The sequence below is a fragment of the Staurois parvus genome, unplaced genomic scaffold (genome assembly GCF_062004578.1).
Source record: "Staurois parvus isolate SC_StPar_1 unplaced genomic scaffold, SC_StPar_1.0 ptg000560l, whole genome shotgun sequence".
Lineage (NCBI taxonomy): Eukaryota > Metazoa > Chordata > Amphibia > Anura > Ranidae > Staurois > Staurois parvus.
This window is the reverse complement of record NW_028318356.1, coordinates 279,829-296,121: the sequence shown is the minus strand read 5'-3', so window position 1 is coordinate 296,121 and position 16,293 is coordinate 279,829. Positions and strand designations below refer to the sequence as shown.

General features: G+C 39.5%; 1 protein-coding gene across 1 annotated transcript in view; it reads right to left on the bottom strand.

Moving 5' to 3' along the window:
- LOC149450900 (uncharacterized) overlaps positions 1 to 16,293 on the bottom strand; it is a 222,272-nt gene that overhangs the window by 15,208 nt on the left and 190,771 nt on the right. Inside the window, exons 40-44 of the mRNA XM_089691268.1 lie at positions 12,455 to 12,718; positions 8,586 to 8,843; positions 1,470 to 1,730; positions 1,051 to 1,311; positions 131 to 391 (exon numbers count right to left, since the gene is read on the bottom strand). Coding sequence (XP_089547394.1) covers positions 131 to 391; positions 1,051 to 1,311; positions 1,470 to 1,730; positions 8,586 to 8,843; positions 12,455 to 12,718 — 1,305 coding nt within the window. The remainder of the gene's footprint in view (positions 1 to 130; positions 392 to 1,050; positions 1,312 to 1,469; positions 1,731 to 8,585; positions 8,844 to 12,454; positions 12,719 to 16,293) is intronic.

The window sequence follows — 16,293 nt, the reverse complement described above, 5'->3', positions numbered from 1 at the left end:
AATCTGGGCTATAAAACAAATAAATTGTAAGGTCATAAAACCATCAATTTGTATATCTCAGTAAATCATTTTAACTATAACTCAGCATACAAATATACAAATACTTAGCTTTTGTATCTATAAAACTTACCCATACCAGACAATACAGGCTCAGTAAATGAACTGTTGCACTGCATGTCCATAGCCAGCACAGAGAAGGAGTAGACGGTGCCACAGCTTAGGTCTGGTACAATGCAGGTTGTGCCTTCAGTTTTACATGAATAGACAGAGTCCTGATCAGATATCACTTTGCCAACGTAGTGCTGTGCCCCTCTGCTCTCCGCCCAAGACAAAATGGCTGAGTTATTTGTACAGTCTATGTGGACTTCCAAGTTCTTTGGCAGACAGGGGGCTGTTAAACACAAACCACATTTTTTTTTTATCTTTACTACTCAAAAATATTAAGGTCATAGTCTATAGATTAAATGGGTTATTAAGTGGATGCATTTATAGATCAGCTTTATGTAATTGATCATTAAACTCTTATAACTATAATTTTTCTACATCAAAGTAAAAAAGACTGACTAGAAATATAAGACATATAGGTTTGAAGACTTACGGATGTATGTGGGCAGGAGGAATCAATATAATTTAAGAGTTTAAAGAAATTTCCTATACTGTAACGAATGCCTTACCAAAGACAGAGATACTGTATATAATCGCAAATTAGAGAACACTTGATAAGGCTCCAGCAACACATGCTGCCCATAATTTAAACTGGCAACTAAATCCTAGGGCTAGCAAAGCATCTTTACCTTTTTGGCAAAATCCCAAACATGCACTGGGAAACACCATCAAGAGTAATGGGCATACCACCCACCACAAGTGTCAAGCCAAAGATGGAAATACTCACTATTTTCTATATAATCCCCCTCTGCATGCAATGGTTTTCAACGATTAATGGAAGACTTAAATACTGTGTCAGCCCTTGGTATTCAAGGCAGTATGAACTGCCAGTTTGGCACGTCTAGGTTAAGTACTAATGAACATTAAAATGTGTGTAACAATTACCTGTGTCCAGAAACACCAATGAGCTGCCATTGCTGCTGCATTTCTGGCCTACAGCCCCTACTTGGACATTATAGGACAAGCCACAGTCTAGGCCTGATAATGAGCAGCTGGTACTGGAGCTGTTACAATGACTTTCTAGCCCTCCAGGAGCACTAGCTGATACATGATAATCAATAGCTCCTTCACTTGCAGACCATGTCACTAAGGCCATTGTGGTAGGACAACTGGTTGTGTATTGCACATCAATTGGTACACAGGGTGCTGGGAAAACAGAAAATATCAGAGATTATTTAATTTCTACAATACATATTGCCACTTGTTAAAAAAACATTGCCTAGTAAATAGTACAATGTAAATAATTCAGTGAGAGTTTATGAAATGGTGACTTTTTATGATTATGAAAGATAAATTGTCACTACCTGAGTTTTCATAAAGTGTCAGACTTTTGGAACTATTGCATGTTTCACCAATTGCCATAACTGTAAAACCATATGTCTGGCTGCATGACAAAACCTCAGAGTTAAAGAAGAGACCGGTTGTGGTGTATGAGTTTAGTTCACCACTGACGCTTTCAACTTCCACTCTGTATAGCTGGGCTCCATTACTCTTTTCCCACAACATGGAAATTGTCTGATTGCTGCAGTCAAGGTCAATGCTGAATCCTTGGGGTTGACAAGGAGCTGAGGAAAAAGAAATATAGTATATTATGTAAGATTTCTCAATTAAAAAGAACTGTACATGAAAAAATACATTACCTAGATGTGATTGCCAAAGTGAATGATCGCACAGTAATCATCTTACATACAATATAACTTGCAGAAAATTAAAGTGTGCGTGAAGCCTCTTACGCAGTTTTCCCTACCGCTAGATTTCCCCCTTTACCCCTTTTTCTGTGACTACTCAAAATTGTTTATTTACTAGCATTGTAACAAAGATAATAGTGTCCCCTATCAATATTTAGTGCAGACACAGACAGACAGAAGCAGATATACAAATGGCAAAGGGCACAAATCTGAAGTAAAGAACAGTATGGGATGCAGATAATTAACAATAGAGCAATGTTAAGTCCATTTTGTCCATATCATAAAAAGTCCATACAAATTACTAAAGTTCATAAAGCACCTATAGGCAGCACCAACGGGAGACTGGAATTTATATCTGCAGAAACGAAAAGGAACACAAGGGGGCACCTCTAAGTGCAGTATTAAAAATAATTTCATGAACCATAAATATAGCACTCACATGTGTGAAGAAGTAAAAAATCATTAGAAGTGTGAGGTCCACAGCCGCTTGTCAGATGGTATGTTTGTAGCAACATCCAGGATCAGATGGAGCCGAGAACAAGCCGGACATCTGCGCTCCACGGATAGCATCGGCTCCTATGGTTGGAAAGGACCGCGGAACCAGAAGTGACAACAAAGAACCACTGTGGAAAGCACAACCAGGGGTGGCGCCAGGGAAGGTGGGTCCGTAACCTAGGTAACGCGTTTAAGAGCACCAATCAGCTCCTTTGTCAAACCTGATTGGCTAAGACAACAGTTCCCATTTATATTGGTGCATAGGCCTATATGAGTGGGGTAAGGTCGGTCTTAATACACAACTAAGGAGGACCGTAGGATACGAACAGAGTCAATTAATATATCATTATCATGGAGTTCTGTTACATAACATAGCAACAATGTATCATAATAAAATCCATGTGGTATGTACAGTATCTCACAGAAATGAGTACACCCCTCACATTTTTGTAAATATTTGATTATATCTTTTCATGTGACAACACTGAAGAAAGGACACTTTGCTACAATGTAAAGTAGTGAGCGTACAGCTTGTATAACAGTGTAAATTTGCTGCCCCCTCAAAATAACTCAACACACAGCCATTAATGTCTAAACCGCTGGCAACAAAAGTGAGTACACCCCTAAGTGAAAATATCCAAATTAGGCCCAAAGTATCAATATTTTGTGTGGCCACCATTATTTTCCAGCACTGCCTTAACCCTCTTGGGCATGGAGTTCACCAGAGCTTCACAAGTTTCTACTGGAGTCCTCTTCCACTGCTCCATGACGACATCAAGGAGCTGGTGGATATCAGAGACCTTGCGCTCCTCCACCTTCTGTTTAAGGGGATGCTCCACAAATGCTCAATAGGGTTTAGGTCTGGAGACATGCTTGGCCAGTCCATCACCTTTACCCTCAGCAAGGCAGTGGTCGTATTGGAGGTGTGTTTGGGGTTGTTATCATGTTGGAATACTGCCCTGCAGCCCAGTCTCCAAAGGGAGGGGATCATGCCCTGCTTCAGTATTTCATAGTACATGTTGGCATTCATGGTTCCCTCAATGAACTGTACCTCCCCAGTGCTGGCAGCACTCATGCAGCCCCAGACCATGACACTCCCACCACTATGCTTGACTGTAGGCAAGACACACTTGTCTTTGTACTCCTCACCTGGTCACACATGCCTGACACCATCTGAACCAAATAAGTTTATCTTGGTCTCATCAGACCACAAGACATGGTTCCAGTAATCCATGTCCTTGGTCTGCTTGTCTTCAGCAAACCGTTTGCGGGCTTTCTTGTGCATCATCTTTAGAAGAGGCTTCCATCTGGGACGACAGCAATGCAGAGCAATTTGATGCAGTGTGTGGTGTATGGTCTGAGCGCTGACACCCCACCCCTTCAACCTCTGCAGCAGTGCTGGCTGCATTTGTACGTCTGTTTCCCAGAGGCAACCTCTGGATATGACGCTGAGCACGTGCACTCAACTTCTTTGGTCGACAATGTCAAGGCCTGTTCTGAGTGGAACCTGTCCTGTTAAACCGCTGTATGGTCTTGGCCACTCTGCTGCAGCTCAGTTTCAGGGTCTTGGCAATCTTCTTATAGCCTAGGCCATCTTTATGTGGAGCAACAATTATTTTTTTCAGATCCTCAGAGAGTTCTTTGCCATGAGGTGCCATGTTGAACTTCCAGTGACCAGTATGAGAGGATGAGAGTGATAACACCAAATTTAACACACCTTCTCCCCATTCACACCTGAGACCTTGTAACACTAACGAATCACATGACACCGGGAAGGGAAAATGGCTAATTGGACCCAATTAGGACATTTTCACTTAGGGGTGTACTCACTTTTGTTGCCAGTGGTTTACACTTTAATGGCTGTGTGTTGAGTTATTTTGAGAGAACAGCAAATTTACACTCTTATCCAAGCTGTACACTCGCTATTTTACATTGTAGCAAAGTGTTATTTTTTCAGTGTTGTCACATGAAAAGATATAATAAAATATTTACAAAAATGTGAGGGGTGTACTCACTTCTGGGAGATACCGTATGTACATATATCTGCACGCACACACATACAGTACACATGGATAAAATACATGAGAATTAAAAAATATATATAAAAAGGGAAATTACATGCCTATACAACAAGATTATAAAATAAAATGATACAAAACGGATATATTGCAGTGGAATCCAGCACTATTTACCATTACAAAGGGTAACTAAAAATATATTAATCATTATAATAAATAAGTATTTAAATAATAAAAGGTATTACGGGGTTTGTATAAAGACATACCATATGGTTTTTATTATGATGCATTGTTGCTATGTTATATAACGGAACCCCGTGATAATGATATATTAATTAACTCTGTTAGTCTCCTATGATCCTCCTTAGTAGTGTATTAAGACTGCCCTTTCCCCGCCCACATAGTTCTATGCACTTTTGACAAAGGAGCTGATTGGTGCTCCAAAACGTGTTACTTAGGCTAAGGACCCTCCTTCCCTGATGCCACTTCCGGTCGTGTGGTTCTTTGACGTCACTTCCGTTTCCGCGGTCCTTTCCAACCATAAAAACCATTGATTTCCATGGTGCGCAGATGTCTGGCTTGTTTTTTGGCTCCATCTGGTCCTGGATGCCACTACAAACATACCACATACCATGACTAGTGGCAGTGGTCTTCACACTTCTAATGTTTTTTTGCTTTTTCACACATGTGAGTGCTATATTTATGGTTCATTAAATTATTTTTAATACTGCAATTAGAGGTGCCCCCTTGTGTTCCTTTTAGCAATGAAACTTGAAAGAGTTTCTAACCCTTCTATATGCTATCCAAAAACAAAAAATGTTGACTTTACATAGATCTTAAGATCAAAGTAAACCATCTAGGATATTAGGGTCTTCATGTAAAAACGTTAATTTATTTCTGTCAGCAGGGATTAGGTTTTGATTTGCCGCTACCATGGGTTTACAGAGAATCCCTGGGGTTTGAAAAGTTTGCAAATCATAAACGTTTGTCTGAAAACTTTACAGGTTCACCACCAGAAATAAGGAACAATGTAGAATGCAGAGCATAGCCTTTGCTCCTGGTCACCTGAGTTGCAAATGGCAATAATTTGTTGGAGTGGATAACCCAAGCCATTTGTACAAAAGCATCACAGCAGCCATATTGTAAATTTATATATATAGTATATATAAATATATATGTGTAGCATTACCCCCTTAGGAGTTACTGAAGATTTGGGTCTCCCTATAGTCCTGCACAGCCAGGCAGCACACATTTTTCACAAACTTACATTCTGGAGACAATAAACAGTCCCTGAGCTTGTTTTTCTTGTTTTATTAGGGGTATCGAACTTGGATGAAGTTGAGGGGTGTATGGGATGCCCAAGGAGAACATCTCCTTAGTAACTATGAACAAGTCTCTAAACAGCATAAAAGGGTTTCTTCCTGGAGAGCTCTCCAACCTCTCCTGATGCACCACCCCAGATCCCAGCTAAATCTTCTCCTCATCCAGCTGTACTGGGTGAATCCCCGGGAAAGGGGACCCAGAATCTGTCCCCTAAGATCAAGCAGTCCCAGATGGGGGATAGTCAGGTTTCCCACCTGAATGCCCTTTCCCGTTATCCGGCCCAGGGGGTGTAAGCGTACTCACTGTTCCTCACCTATGAGCTTGTAGCTGCCTTAAGGTTTTCTGCTGGGCTGGCTCCTTCCCTGCTGCACAGGTGGTCTTCTCTTAGAGGACTGCTGGGGTTGAGAGATGCTTTCTTTCCAGCCTCAGCCTGGAGATAGACCCTTTCCCACTGGGCGCCCTCCCAGGCTCCTGCATCCCAGCCTCTCAGTTGTATCTTCCACCCAAAATCTCCTGCTGCGGAGCAGGCTCTCTCACAAATGTAAGGCTGCCCTGGCCCCATGCCAAGCCTTGTGCTCAGGGATTGGCCAGAGTCCTTAAATTGTGCAGGACAGCTCCTCCTCACCCCCACCCAATGAATTCTACAGACTTCTCCAAGTGTCTAGATCAGGGGGAGGTATCAGGAACTGACCTGCAGTGCCCTCAGCCCTGACCTAAATTGAACTCGCTGACTCACACCAAGGCTGACTCACACCAAGGCTGACTCATGCCCAAGCTACTATTCATCCTTTCTCACAAAAAAAAAACCTGGTTATCTCCTGGCTATCTAGAAGGGTGCTACATATACAAAGACTTCGAGTAAGATGGCAGTGTACAGACGTAGAAGACTTTAAAGACCCAGAAAAAGCAGCTTGCATGACACATGATTAACAGTGTAAAACAAACTAAAAAGAAAATATGTAGCACTATATCTAATAAATAAACTATATGTGATCATATTGAAAGCTATGTCCAGAAGTGTTCCACTCAGCGCATATAACATATATAAAACAATACATATTTACATCATACTAGCATACAGTGAATCAAAAATCACAAAATGCAAACCAAAGTTTCATGAATTGTCAGTGAAGTTTAGTAACACAAATATGCCCTCTGGGGCATACAGCAAAAATATATTGGCAGAAATGTAAACTGCAACATTTAAAGGTTTTATGAACTCTATTTTAACCTAAAACAAATTCATTTTCATTAGAAACGACTTCATTAAATGAAAACTAACAAGAACTATGTCATCCATTTGCAGTCAAACACTTGTGTGAAACTGAATCAAGCATGTGTTTACTAACTTTTTGAGAAATGTTATGCCAGATTTTAGCTTCCTTTGGACAGTGAATTATTCAGTATTTGAAGACAAGTTTTCTGTTGCCATCAACTCAGACATTTCTTCTCACCAGTTCATTTCAACAAATAATTCTCCCAGTAAAGCAGACTTGCATTTAGTTTTAAATACTAGGACAATTTTATTGTAAACAAAAGTGAATAATGTAATTGACACCTACTTACATTTTTCTGATAAAAAATCATAGCATGGTGTTGTACAATCTTAGCCATATATCAAAGCAAAAGCTCAGAAGCATCACTAACTCCTAGATTCCCACTAAAACAAATAGCTGAAATACCAATTTGCTTATCAATATAGTATATGAACTTGAACCACATGACTCTTCATTTTATTACTGTAGTTACTTTTCTATGTCATGGTTCCACTGTTTCAAGCAGCAAGTTCTGAACATTTGTTCATATGTTAATGTCAGCATTCTGGAGCTTTGTTGCACTGTGAACAGTGACCATTTTGCTATGCAATTCACCTGAAACTCTGTAATTGCTGTTTAAAAATAAAACATAAAGCTCGCTTCCAGCAGCCATTTTCACTACCTTTCACTACCTGTTTCATTACTCATCACACACAGCACTTCCAATCCAGACATTCACAGTTACCAAATATTATGAGCAGCACAATTCATGTAAAAATGTACCCTGCACTCGCATTCCTGACTTGATCTTGACATGAGGTACTGTGTAACAAATGAGGATAATGTACACTTCATTAGCTGTTTTTTATATATATATTGTAAATACATTTTTTAACATTTTTAACTTAAACCAGATTTACTCCTGACATGAGATTCTGTAGAACAAGGGTGAATAATTCATATTTCCTTGGCTGTTATATTTTAAGTATATATTTTAATGTATTGTATTACCAATTCAGTGTCATTCAATTTCCAATACTTTTATTACTTCACAGTACTATTTTCATTATGTTTTGAGATGTTTATGTATTGGTTGTCGTAATGACACAAGCATGTGGTTTTTTTGTTTCATTCTGTTTACATTGTGATTACTAGTACTTTTGGTATCTATGGTTGATTTTGACCCCCTTCTTCCCCTCTCCCTTTAACGAGCTCAAGGGGAGCAGCTTAGCTCTATAAGTCTTCAGCCATAGCTATTTATAGCATGACCTACATCCAGGCTGGTCACTAGCTCTGAGGAAAGGGATTCGTCCCCGAAACGCATCAAAAAATCAACCATACTGACAGTTGGACACCCCGCCATTGTTATGGCCATCTCTACCTTACTACTAAGCTTTACATACATGCTATGTTTGTGAGTATGTTTTTATACTTTTTACTTATAAATAAACCTTGGATAATGCACTAGGGGTTTGCGCCTCCTGTTTGCTCTTTTCCCGTTGGAAACATTACCCTGTTGCTGTATTTTCTTACATGTCAGGAATTCTGTTGATTTATATGATTTCTGAGGTACACAAAGAAATATCGTTTTCTGCAAAACTATTGGAAATGCTCACATGGGCAATATATTTTCTACCTACCTGTTGGAAATGTACCAATGGCAGATAATACACTGAGACATTTGTCATCCATGGCCACAACATTTACACTGTATGTTTGGCTGCATTGCAATCCTCTAAATGAGCAGGTAGTATCTGTAGTGTTACAGTTCAGACTTGATCCACTTCCAGTTAGTGTTGCCATGTAATGTATTGCCCCTCTGCTCTCTGCCCAGGATATAATTCCATCATTGTTTTCACATTGTACATTTGTTATAACATCTTTGGGCTGACAGGGAGCTGAAAATAAAAAATAGCATTAGATAATTTTGTGGAATAAAAACATGATTTAGTATATTGTTCCTTTTATTTACTGATGTAACTAACAGTGTTTGCCTTTCCAAGGCTAACATACACAGGCATTTTAGAATAATTTGAAATTGTAAAGCATTAGTGATCCCTTTGCATTGCTTCCGCCTTGCAGTTGATGCCTTTGCCATTTGTGGCTATGAATTTATACTGACTTGTATTTGGGAGTAAAGCCACACGATGAGAATATCAGACAAATGACCGTCCGTTTTGTGTTGCATACTAGTCTCATATCATAAGTGACGAGGTTACTAAAGTTACGAAAATTCTTATAGGACAGAATAAAAATTTGGAAGTGATGTAATGTATTGTATTTGTATTGTATTTTCAGATGAAAACTGTGTTAATTAAACGAATTACGTATGAGAAACATTATCGTGCTTGTCCCTTCTAATAATTTCAGATGAAAGATTATCATACAATTGCTTTGATAGTGGCATTTTTAGTACGATTTTCTGATCATGTGTACTAGGCTTAAGAGAAAGCACAAACTGATCTCAAGATGACCTTGATTGTTCTCAGAAGCCTGTGTACATTAGCCCTTAGTTAGATAATGACAGACTATTTTACATAAAATACTACAGGTCAAATCCTAATTCAACTTGACCAAAATGTAAAGAAGATATTAAAAATGGACTCCAGTATATGACTGGAACCAATGCAGAAACGAAAACAGGCAACCCCCACTAAACAAAGGTTTTGGCTCTGAGTTGGTGATGGTGGATTGAATCATCTTAGGTGCAGGTTTGCAAGATTACTTCACATGAATTTGTATCCTCCCCTATTCCCAAATGGTTATACCAAATGTGTCACTATCTTATAGCTAAATTCCATAGTATCTTGCTTATTCAACATTATGGAAAAACCACTGGGAAATGTGACTCCATCAACTTAGTGTTCCTGAGAGTTATAAAATTCCAAGGTGCTATTCAACTTGGCAGCATCTATGCAAAACTATATTAACTCTGGATTGATACTTTTTTAAACCAAAATAGTTTTTAAAATTATTGAAATGAGCATAAAGTAACAGTATCAATACTGACAAAGACAAGCACCTATGTACATATTTAGGAAAGGAATAGAAAAGACAAGGTCTCTGCTATATAGCATACACAGAAGGTATGTATTACACAGACAATTGGCAAGTTATCAGTTTGCTGAAGACAAATGAAATGAAAGACCTAATCACAGACTGCAGGAATAAACTCAAATAATATTCTAGCCCATATAATTAGAGTATAATCAGTTGAGAAACTACAAAAAAAAGCTGAGGCAAAGTCGTTGTGTGCCATCCCAAATCCATCCCAAATATAGGGATATTTTAAACTTAGTAGTACCCTTAGACATAACAGATCACAAATGGGCATATGGCAATGCAGCCTGGGTACATCAGACCTAAACATGTAAGAGCCACTGTTCAAATCAAATAGGGGCTACATCTGGTGTACAACTAGTAGAAGATTCTGCCCACCACATACACCAAATTTTCTGAATTTTGTTGGGCAGCCTTTGTGGTTCCCTTGATAAGTTTCTTATATGGGAGCCTTTAACCAGTAGCCTACAGGGCACTTATACCCCCTTCCTGCCCAGGCCCATTTCCAGCTTTCAGCACTGTCACATTTTGAATGACAATTGCGTGGTCATGCAACACTGTACCCATATGAAATTTTTATAATTTTTTTGTGACAGATAGAGATTTCTTTTGGTGGTATTTAATCATCTCTGGGTTTTTTATTTTTTCTTAAACAAACCAAAAACCACTGAAAATTTTGAAAAAAAAATGTTTTTTCTTAGTTTTTGTTATAAAATTTTGTAAATAAGTGATTTTTCTCCTTCACTGATGTGCGCTAATGAGGCTGCAGTGATGGGCACTGATAGGATGCACTGATGGACACTCATAGGTGGCACTGATGGGCACTTATGAGGAGGCACTGGTAGGTGGCACTGATGGGCATTGACAGGCATCACTGATGGGCACTGAAAGGCAGCACTGATACATGGCACTGATATATGGCACTGTTAGGCGGCACTGACTGGCACTGATAGGCGGCACTGACTGGCACTGATAGGCAGCACTGACTGGCACTGTTAGGCGGCACTGACTGGCACTGATAGGTGGCACTGATGCACACTGATAGGCAGCACTGACTGGCACTGATAGGCTGCACTGACTGGCACTGATAGGTTGCACTGATTGGCATTGGTAGGTGGCACTGTCTGACACTGATGGATGACACTGAAAGGTAGCTCAGATGGGCACTGATATGTGGCATTGATGTGCACTGGTATGCACTGATATGTGGCATTGATAGGCACTGGCACTGATCGACACTGACAGCTGGCACTGATGGACTGATGATCAGTGTACATGTCCCCTCCACGGAAAGCCGATTACCGGCTCTCCTCTCGAGCTGTCAGCATGACAGCTCGAGAGGAGAGAAATGCCGATAACCGGCATTTCCTTGTTTTCATGTGATCAGCTGTGATTGGACACAGCTGATCACATGACCGAGCCGACATCTTCGGCTCTTTCCGTGATCGGTGATCCGCTGTGTCCGAGGGACCGCCGCCGATCGCCGCTCCCTGAGCCACGCATGTGCAGTGAGAATGGGAGGACGTCATATGATGTCCTCTCAGAACGAGAGAACCACCTTGCGCCCGTCACTGAAATATATGGCGGGTGGGAGGTGGTTAAATAACCTCTGCTTTGTATTGCTGTAAGTTAGGCACCCCAGCTTGGATGAATGGATACTTTTAATGCAAGATTTTACCAGTGGAAATAAAAGGCACTCTTTCATCCCAAACTAAGAGTTTTCCTGAACCCATCAAAGTAACATAAAACATCAGGATGTTCCCCAAGGCTATATACAGTAAATTCCATGAACCTTTGTAGATATGAAACTCATTAAAGACCTGCCTCCCTGCATGATACATTGTATATGTCTTCCAAAAGCAGAGGTCCTGTGCAATTGATAAATGTTATTGCTTTAGGTATTTTTGTTATTGTATTTGTATGCCCCACAATCCTTGACAAAATGTTGACCAAATCACACATTTTGCAGTAAAAAATACATTAAACATATTTTAGTTTACACAAGCACAATATAATCTTCAACATTTCTACTGAATAAAAATATAGGACTGTGTCAACTTAAAATGTTTTTAGGCTCTGGCACATTGTATAGCCAAACAGGTGGCCCTGCTGTTTCCTAAGGAAGCTTTACATCTTTGTCTCCCATTTGCCTGCTCATTCATAAGCACATTGATAGTTCAGACCAGTATGAAAGGAAATCTACAGAATAAACTGCAAACTCATTGTAAATTTGTCTCTTCTTGGGACATTCTTCATTAGTGCTTTGTTTTTGATGACAGACCGGATTACCATTTTAATTAAGCAATGATTATACTCTGTGATACTTGATATTTTAACTAGTACCAAAGTATATGATGTAAGTCTTGCTAAAAAAATATTTTATTGCAATAATTCCGTTGGCATATAATTCTACACTGCTAATGTCTCTCTTGTAGATTACAGCACTAACCTGTTTTAGATACGTAGGATGAACTATTTAATGAGCTGCAGTCATGGTTAGAAGAATGCACCTGGAAACTGTATTCAAGGCCACACTCCAGACCAGATATGGAACAGGAATGATTAAACTCAGAACAAGACAGTTCTTTTCCCAGAGGATCTGTGGTCACTGCTGTATGGTAGGTGGGATGGGTATTGTTTTCTTTCCAAGACACGAGAGCTTCATTTGTCAAACAGTCAATTTGCACTTTAACTATGTCCGGAGTGCATGGAACTGAAAATAAAGATATGTTAAGCAGTAAAGATGGTTAAGAAGCCACAGATAAATGATAAAAATCAGAGCATGACAGAGCAGCGACATCCTAATTAAGTTAAGTAATTTATTGCATTTTTAATTATAGCTCCAGCCAAAACTTTTTATTTCTTTTAGAAAGTTTGGGGCGGGCTCTTATTTTTTTGTGACTCCCCTGAGGAAATCACTCCACAATTTTTTATACTGTGACATCAGGACAAAGGACAATGGGGGTCACCAGGTTAACAAGGTAAAACATAAATAAAAAAAACTCACTTTGGTTCTATATTTTCCCCACTACTAAAATATGTTAAAAAGTGCTAGTGCATAATGTTCCTCACAGCCTGCAACCACCAAACACTGGCAGCTGAGTGAAAGGAGCCCCTAAGGAATTTTTAAGTCTAGCCTAGGGAAAGTAAGAGGTTTGCTTGACAGAGGGCTCCAAAAAGAATTTATACTTAACTTCCTCACTTTCAACCCCAATCCATTACTACAGCAACCAAATTGTCCTGTAAGTTTCAACTTTCAGAAGATCTAACCTGCTCAGACACTGAAGAGTACATTAGAGGAAGCAGAGGGAAGCAACACGTTTGCCATCCTAATATTTGCCAGCATCTAGCTGTGGTGGTGCATTTGGGTAGCATGAGACAAGCAAGTATGAACTCCTTAAAGTGTATGTTTTAGTGCAAACCTGTTTTCTTGCCCTGGCCTATCAAAAATGGGTTTACTGGACTGTTTCATCCCCTTCCTGCCCAGGCCATTTTTTATTTTCAGCACTGTCACATTTTGAATGACAATTGCTCCGTCATGCAACATTGTACCAATATGAATTTTATTACATTTTTTGAGACAGATAGAGCTTTCTTTTGGTGATATTTAATTGCTACTGTTTTTTTCTGTTTAAAGGAAAAAAGGCCAAACAATTTGAGAAAAAAATTATTCTTAGTTTCTGTTATAAAACTTTGCAAACAAATTATCTTTCTTTATACATTTCATTGGTGACAAAACCAATAAGGTGTGTATTATTTAGTCTCTGTGAAGGTTATAGAGTCTACAAACCATGGAATATATATTTGACTCTAGAACTGGTGTGGCTAGTGATCAGGAACACTGTTGCTGGCTGCACTGGTCTTGTGACATTGTCACTGGTGTGGTAATGATCAGGAACACCATTGATGGCTTACACTAGTATAGCAACACTGAGACTGGTGTGGCGGTGATCAGGAAGACCATTGATGACTGCTCTGGTCTGGTAACACTGGCACTGTTGTGGCAGCAATCAGAACACTGGTGGCAGTGACGTGGGGTCCAAGGAGTTAAAACAGGCAGACAGGAGGAGATACAACACCTCCTTACTGCCTACCAAATGCTCTCTGAAGAGTGATCCAAAGGGGACTGGGATAATGTTTTTCATTTTTTTACACTCTATGCACTACAGTCCCAATGACTATAGTAAGCAGTCTGTACCGTCTCACAGCTGATTGCCGTGAGAGGTAATGCCTCACAGGCTGCAAACATGAAGCCTTTGTTTACAAGTGTGAGCAAAAAGATTGGTCATGAAATTGGCCCTGCACCCCATTTTGTGATCTTTTGTTTCCAAAGGACACAAGGATCACAGAGCGTGCCACTGTACACCCTAGAGAGCGCGTATGCGGCACATGAGAGGGAGGATGCACAAGTATGTCCTCCTGAATCGAGGAACCTCCTGCACTGCTGTTTATATGCAGTGGCTGGGTGGGAGGTGGCTAAAGATAGAAGCTCCAAGGCTCTCATTTTTAGTCTTGATTTTACCGTATATACAGTGAGTATGGAAAAGAATCACCCTCCTCTTAAAAGAATCACATTTTGTTGCTTTGCAGCCTGAAATGAAGACAGACACAATTTTTGTTTTATCCAGCTGTACTTGCTCAGTGCAACTTATAACATCCAAGTGAAAGATATAAACACCAACATGTCAGAAAAAAAAAAAATCAAAAACAGAGTCACTGAGTTTTAAAAAGGATTACCCCCTCCTAAAAATGACTTATAAACTCATTTAGATGTAGCTAATAACCTTCTCAATGACACACAAAGCCATTTGACTTTCAACTGTGATCAGCTGTGATCATTTTGGATTAGCTCAGCATGGGTAGCAAGGCATTGTCAGATCTCCAGGATAAAGTTGTGGTCAGGCACAAGTTAGGAGATGGATATAAAAAAAGTCAAAGTCTTAATCAATGCCTAGAAGAACAGTGAAGGCTATTATTAAGAAGTGGAAGGTAATTGGTACAACACCATCAGGAATTCGCTCCAAACTGGATGAAAGGCAAGAGGAAACTAGTCAGAGAAGCTACCAAGAGGTCTACAGCAATTCTGAAGCAGTTGCAGGAATTTATGACAAAGAGAGGTCATTGTGTGCATGTGAGAACAATATCACAAATTCTCCACAAATGTGGCTTGTTTGGCAGGGTTACAAGAAAAAGCCAGTACTCAAGAAAGGCCATGTGCAGTCATAACTGAGCTTTTCCAAAACACACTTTGAAGATTCTAAGGCCACATGGAAAAAAGTGTTATAGTCAGATGAGACTAAAATTTAATTATTTGGCCTAAAAAAGAAACAATATCTCTAGCAGAAATCTAATACAGCTCACCATCCAAAAAACACCATTCCTACAGTAAAGCATGGAGGCGGTAATATGCTGTTACAGGGGTGTTTCTCTGAAGCATGGACTGGAGCACTTGTCAGGATGGAAGGAAAAATGGATGGGGCAAAATCAAATTCCTGAAAAAATCTGCTGCCCTCTGCCAGAAAGATGTCAATGGGAAGAAGATTTACTTTCCAACCTGACAATGACCCAAAGCACACAACAGAAATGACCACACAGTGGTTGAAGGAGAAAAAGGTGGATGTCCCTACATGGCCTAGTGAGAGCCCAGACTTAAAGCCCATTGAAAATCTGTGGAATGACTTGAAGACTGCAGTCCACAAATGGTTACTATCAAATGTAACTGAACTTGAGCAGTTCTGCAAAGAAGTGTGGGCAAATATTGCAAAGTTAGTAGAGACATATCCCAAAAAACTAAAGGCTGTAATTGAAACAAAAGGGGGCTCAATAAAATATTGACTCAAGGGGTGGGGTGATCCTTTTTCCAACTCAGTGACACTGTTTTTGAAGTTTTACAAATATTTTCTGACATGTTGGTGCTATATCTTTCACTTGGATGTTATAAGTTGTTACAGCTGGATAAAACAAAAACTGTGTCTGTCCTCACTGAAAAGCAACAAAATGTGACTTAAAGGGGGGTGATTCTTTTCTATACCCACTGTATATATAATATATATATATATATATATATATATATATATATATATACACACTGTATACTCATTTGCAAATAATATCTGAAAATAATGAAAGATATAAAAAGAGGAAAAACAGACAAAGCTACTGTTGCGTATATTAAATTAAATTTACCAGCAATGTCAACTCAAAATGGGTTGACAATAGCAATGCCCAGAACATAGGGCAAATACACTATCTTAATCATACAGTACAGGACACAGACTGACTATTCAT